The sequence below is a fragment of the Brachyistius frenatus genome, unplaced genomic scaffold (assembly GCF_029030835.1).
Source record: "Brachyistius frenatus isolate BFR_SWC_R1_liver_20210118 unplaced genomic scaffold, ASM2903083v1 Contig_313, whole genome shotgun sequence".
NCBI lineage: Eukaryota > Metazoa > Chordata > Actinopteri > Embiotocidae > Brachyistius > Brachyistius frenatus.
This window is the reverse complement of record NW_027210912.1, coordinates 145,528-152,118: the sequence shown is the minus strand read 5'-3', so window position 1 is coordinate 152,118 and position 6,591 is coordinate 145,528. Positions and strand designations below refer to the sequence as shown.

Sequence of the window (6,591 nt, the reverse complement as noted above, 5' to 3'; positions counted from 1 at the left end):
TATACCAGAAAATATTAACCCTTCATTAAAGTATCCATACTACCATTATATTTAGTGTACCAGAAAATATTAACCCCTTGTTAAAGTATCCATACTACCATACTAGTTAGTATGCCAAAAAAAGATTTACCTGCGTAATATGTCCCAATACTTAGTGCTCACCAGGATGTTCTACTACGTCCGGTCCTATTTTGCATTCTGCAGGTCGGCATGATACTCGAGCTGTTCTGACCCACAATCCTTTGCGCAGTGGAAGATACATCAAATCTACTGAGCCTCCAAGAAGGTTGGTGGTGCTAATGCTGCACCCACAAAAAAAAAGTAGAAGAAGAAGAGGCATTAAAAGAATGTGTAATCGTTCCACTCATTTTCCTTTTTACTTGGAATGTTGCGCTACAGATCTCGACGAGTCAAGGTGCAGTTCTAGGAAGTAGTACGTCCCAGTTCTATACATACGACATGCAACAGTACATACGTAGTGAGGGTAGCTGCAGTACGCACTAAAAGAAAAATAAATAGTAACGATTTGGAACGCAGGGTTTGTATATATTGTAATATATATCAATATATTTATATACATATATGAAGTTTTGTGGTTTTGGCTCTTAATTCTAAACCTGTCAGATTATCTGTTAACACAGAAGTTAAATCCTCTTCTGACTGTACTTGGACTCAAACATTGAGACCAACCTGCCGTTCTATATCAGTCCTGTGACATGAGACACAGCGTCACTGAATGAGAAGTCATCACATGTTGGACAACTTTCCACTTGACTTCTTATGAACAGGGACATGTTCATCACTGACATTTACTTCACTGTGATTTACTGATGAAGATGGCTTACTGGCATCCTTTACATCCCACAGCCCTGCAGGAGTATGAGGGTCTTCAGAGGAAGCACGAGACAGCCGCCATGGAGGTAAGTGTGAACATCCGTTGAATGCTGACAGGATGTAGAGGTGATGCGGTTCTGACCGCCTCATCGAGGACCAGTGAGCAGTTACAGTAGCAGGAGCAGAAATAAAAAGCAGAAATAGTTGTTACAGTAGAAGCAGCTTGCTGACAACTTTAAACAGTCACTAGAGAAATAATATTATCAACATAATGGTCAAACTCCAAAGATATCTGTACGCTAACCTGACGAGGACCTCCAGCAGGTCCAATAGTCTGTTTTATTTAACCCTGATCACGATCAACTTGTGTTGGTACAGTATGTAATTCATAATTCAACACCTTTCAGCATATTTTCTTTGTATTAAATAAACCTTCTTTTCAAAGGAGTTGTTGTTGTGCAGGCGGCTGGTGAATGTTTGATGAAGACAGCGCTGGTTGTGTGTTGAAGCTGGTCTGTGTGTCGCTCTCAGTGCAGGAGGCTGGAGGAGGAGAGGGACGAGGCCGTGAAGAAGCTCAAACACTTCCAGGAAGGTACGGTTATTCCTCCGAGGTCGAAGGAACAGAATATTTGAATTGTAACAAGACTGTCTGATAGAAAATATGCTGCAACTCATTTTATGTTTTCTAGATCATCAGAAAACGTTTATTGAGAGTTGAATTATCTTCATTTGTTGGATTACTTTTGTCTATTTGGACTTAATTTGGGACCAACATGATGATGACTGATTGATTACCAGTTCCAGTTAGTTTAAAAGGTGGAAAGATAGATTAGAAACGTATAGATTATGTGTTGGTTTATGTTTCAGCCTCCTCCTGTTTCAATCTGCCTGTTTTACTGAGTTTTAGATTTATGTTGCTTCAACTTTTAGGAACCTGCTGAAGGTTGACTTGATTCTATCAACATTTATTTATTGAGGAAACATGTATGAAACCTTATTCAGAATCCAACACGCACACACGCTTTATTAAGTATCATATGATACTACGTGTTATTTTTTTCAAAAAAATCGGATCGAATGTCAAGAACACACAAACAGCAAATTAAATATAAATTCAGCAAAGTGAGGCAGCTGGTCTAGATTTTTTTTTATTTTTTACGGACTATCCTTAAATATAATTATAGTAGAATAATTAACATATGCTGTTTTTAAGCATACATCCTGAATTTCAATATAAAGTGAATCAGAATTTAATGTTAGTATTTTGCAGCAGCACCAGAATGTTTAGGAGCAGACAGTTGTTAAGAAGGTGTATCAGGTTCAACACATCTGTCTACCCGTACTATGTAATCTCATTTATGACAACATATGCATGATGACAGATGAGTGTTGTGATAAATATATGTTGCTGTGAAGTGATGCAGGCTCTATAGAAGTGAGTACAGACTCAGATATCGGCGTTGGACCAGCCGTGCTGTTGATCCTGCTTTTATCTTGAATCTGTTTCTCCGTGCTGTAAATGCGTTTCAAATGTTTTGGCCCACCATTCAATTTTCCAAAATGATTTTCCTCACAGGTTGAATGCTCTGCTACGACCACTTAAGTGAAGACAGAATGTGAAATGGGGCACCGCATGTCAAAGATGGACCAAATAGTTAGTCTTTGTGATGGTGACAGTTGTGTGGATTTTCATGGGAATAAATCTGGCCTGTGCTCGTGTATTCAGTGAATCTCCAGCCAAAACACATATTGTGTTTGACTTACACGTTAATAGAGGCTGCCTCACTGTGCCAAGCAGCTGCATATTAGGGCCTATTACGTGATTTCATAGCTCTTAGAAAATTGCTCCTATTCACAACGAAACGGCTGGGGGTGGGGCAGCGGGGTTGGTGGTGGTGGTGGTGATGGTGGTGGTGGTGGTGCGGGGTGGCGGGGGGGGGGGGGGAGGGGAGGACGGGAGAAGAAGCCCCCAACACACAATCATGCCTTTTCAATTGGCGATGGCAAGGTTGGTGACAACATGACCATTGTGTTATAATGATAACACCACAAAGGCATCTGCCCCCCTCATCAAGGCTTCACAGCGGCTGCAGATACAATTTAATTCACTGCTCCGTTGGCGGCGCTGATACCATTATGCAGCACGTCGGCACAGGGGTAATCACTGTCTTTTCTGAGAGGAGGATGAAAAAAGACAAGCACAAAAAAAGAGGGGAGAGAAAGATGGAGCGATGATGATGGGGAGGCCCAAACTTACAATTAAGACTGCCAGTTGTGATGTGTCGGAGCCCCCTGTAGACCGGCGCTCATACACTTTCAACACTTCCAGCACTGTTTATTTACCATGGCTACCAGTAATTATAATTAACATGTCATTTAGTTCAAGGCGTCCTTCCGTAGGTTGCCGAGTGTGGCCGCGGCATTATTGAGATGGGCAGACAGGAAGAGAGAGGAGGCTGAGGACGGAAACTGGCAGCTAAGTGCTGCTGAATGACTGATGTGGAGGGCGCCAGAGGAGCGTGAATATTGCCCGGCACTGGTGTTCATCAGTTTCCTAATTAGGTGTCACTGGGGGTAAGGAACTGCCCACAGCAGTGGCACTAATGCTTAATTTCTCTCTCGCTCAACACAATGTTTAATTAGTTAAGTGGCAGGACATTCTTCAGGGCTGGTCTTTTCTCCTCGGCTGTGATTGCAGCTTTAAACAACACTGTCCGTGATTTGGAGTTTTACCTGATTTTATAGGTTTTGTTAAAGCACAGCTAATCAATATTTTTCATATCAACAATGGATCAAATTACTGCGCGTAATGTGAAATAAGTTCACGGAGAATTATCACCAACTATTCAGCCAACTCCAGAAGCTTTTTAACCTTTGCATTTTCACAGCTTTACTCTCATCAACCAGCAGCAGATGAATGTTTTCAGCTTTAATAAAGCTATTGTAGACTTTCTGCTGCAGCAGACAGACAGGTGGAGGCTAACCGGTGAACATGGTGGAGGATTTAGCAGCTAAAGAACCAGATACTTGTATCAGGAGATGGTGGATAAAACCTACACCTGCTAACGAGTCTGCTCCATGTAAACAGGAAGCTATCTGCTAACGGCTCTGATATACGTTTAATTCTGGGTTTCTCTTATAGACGCAGCACATCAGCCATAACAACTCTTTAGGAAAATTAATTTAAATATACTTTGAAGCTTGAAGTTCATTTTTTGACCTTGAAACAGATGGCAAAGAAATTTCAACCTAAAGTCGACTCACTCAGTGGTTTTGGAGCTTTTCACTATAGTTCACATTTTCTTAGTCGTCATTAAACTGGAGATGTTCAAACATTTCATGAGAGTTACTTTTAAAATGCCATCTTTTAGTGACGATTGTCTGATACACTCAAAAAAATCCAGAGCAAACAAGTAAGTTGGACCTCAACTGAGGCTGTTTTGTCAAAATATGTTTCCAGCTTCTTCTTCCCCCTTAAAATCCAAAGAGAGACAGATATCTTTACCTTAGCTTAGCCTCGAGGTATTACCCCTACCCTTCCATGAATCATTCATTATTTATCACTTTTAAGTGTTTTCCCAGATAAAAATTCTCTGTACTGCAAACTATTCCCTTCTTTTCTAGTGCAGCCCGTTCATTGTGCCCGTGACTGTCGTAGACCAAAAAAACGAATATTTCTTTTCAACCAGGGTTAAGTGCATCATACGTGTGAAAAAAGTCCTCATCCACTCCATACATACTCAGTATATACTCAACTTTTGTCCATTGTTGTGCGTGTGCTCTGCATGTATTCAGTTTATACTCGACGCACATTGGCCCTGGCTGATAAATAAAAAGGTAGGGAAATTATCTGAATAAAAGATACATCGGGAAAAACATTTAGTTCACCTCCTTTTAAATTCAAATCCTAATGGTACATGTAGGTCATTCACCATTGAGGCTACTCAGATGGCAGACACAATAGCAAACAGAAATATACTTCAGTGTCAAGTGTTAAGGCACTCTTATCTCAATAATCTGCGTAATAAAATGAAAAGTTACAGGTATGCGCCCGCTCATTTAGAAATCCTAATCATGTTCTTTGTTTCCTCGATGGCATTTTGGCTGAATGGTCATGCGTTGACTTTTTAAGTTCATATTGACGTGAATGCAGGCATTCAGTTGGATTTTACATGCTTCTTTTCATATTTCACTAACATTGTCACATGAATGAAGGCTGAGTGTGTGTGTGTGTGTGTGTGTGTGTGTGTGTGTGTGTGTGTGTGTGTGTGTGTGTGTGTGTGTGTGGGAAGGGGGGGCTTCTTTACTGAAGAATATTAATTGTAAGATGAACATGCATTGCTTTCTTTCTATATTCACTTCTACCTTGTTTTTTCTTGAATAGTATGTATGAACATTTGTCCTTATAACCAAGACAGTATGAGACAGTCAGGAAAAATATATTTGTTCAAGTGCTGTACAGTCTTGAGGTATTTGTACATTACTTGAGTATTTCAGTTTTATTCGGCATAAATGTTTTGCGATTTTTCCACCACTACATCTACTTTGCAGATGTAGTTCTAGTTGATGCATTTTTAATTACATATAAAATATGATAAGCATTTAAGATGGTGCATTTTTAAAGATGAACTTGCCCAACAGATTACAAAGAAGTGAAATTAGTTTTACCCCATCCAACTATCAACAGTATAATGCTACTTATAAACTAGTACAAACAAAATATTTTATCATTCTTCTGACAATACTTTAGTTTACAGAGGAGATCCCAGTAATCTAACAGTTCGTCCATGAGCGGCAGCTGGAAGGAAAAACTCCCCTTTAACAGGAGGAGAACCTCTGACAGAACGAGACTCACACTGGGAGGCCATCAGTGGAGAGCAGAGAGAGAAAAGAACAGCATAGCTATACAAGAGACAATAAAGAGGGTAGCTGGGTAGCTTGGTTGGTGGGACCTGAACGGGTCCTTTCTCCCATTCAGTTTTTTTGGAAACTTAAGGATTCACAAGTAGACCTCTGACAGCAAAGTAGTCTTTTTTTAGATGATGTGGTTCTTATGGATCTCTGATGAAAGATGGAGCTTGGCCATAAAGCACTTTGTAAGTTAGGAGAATAATTAGGAGTGGGAGGGGGGGGGGGGGGAGTGAGGCATGCAACAAAAACAAAACACAATTAGATAGCTGATCACCACATTCTTATACAGAGCGGGCTTGGAGAATGTGAATCAACTGTTGCGATGAACCCGTAATTTAAGTAGGACTCTTGGTGTTTTCTTTTAAATGCAGCTTTCTTTTTGTTGGTGGTGTTGGAGTTCTCTGTTGTTTCATCATTCGGTCTTTCCCCCTTTTCAAGGAACCTCTCCAGAGACGTTTGTTTTTTGCTCATTTTTGTGAGGGTTAACTTGTGGGCTTATCGGTGCATGAAAAAAACTGAGACTGAGACAACTGCGAGAAAGAGGCGTGGACGGAAGTGGTCATTTTTCAAAATAAAATACCATGCAGGTTAATGTAAACAAGATAAAAACAAATAAATAAAAGTTTTTCATTCTTTCTGTATGGCCCAGTACCAAATCATCCACGGCCCGGTACTGGTCCACGGCCCGGTGGTTGGGGACCCCTGATTTAAATCAATCAGTGTAGTTCCTTTAATCCCAACAACATGTTCCAGTTTCCGTAAGAAAATGTTGTGATCAGTGGAGTCAAATGCAGCCCTGAGATCCAGCGGGACAAGTATAGAGATGAGTCCATTATCGCCATTAAG

The 6,591-nt window shown here is 40.5% G+C and overlaps 1 protein-coding gene across 1 annotated transcript in view; it reads left to right on the top strand.

The window, feature by feature from the left end:
• The first annotated feature begins 913 nt into the window (after nt 1-913).
• shtn1 (shootin 1) overlaps nt 914-6,591 on the top strand; it is a 41,282-nt gene continuing 35,604 nt past the window's right edge. Inside the window, exons 1-2 of the mRNA XM_069723013.1 lie at nt 914-920; nt 1,366-1,426. Of these exons, the coding sequence (XP_069579114.1) occupies nt 915-920; nt 1,366-1,426 (67 nt within the window). The 5' untranslated portion in view covers nt 914. The remainder of the gene's footprint in view (nt 921-1,365; nt 1,427-6,591) is intronic.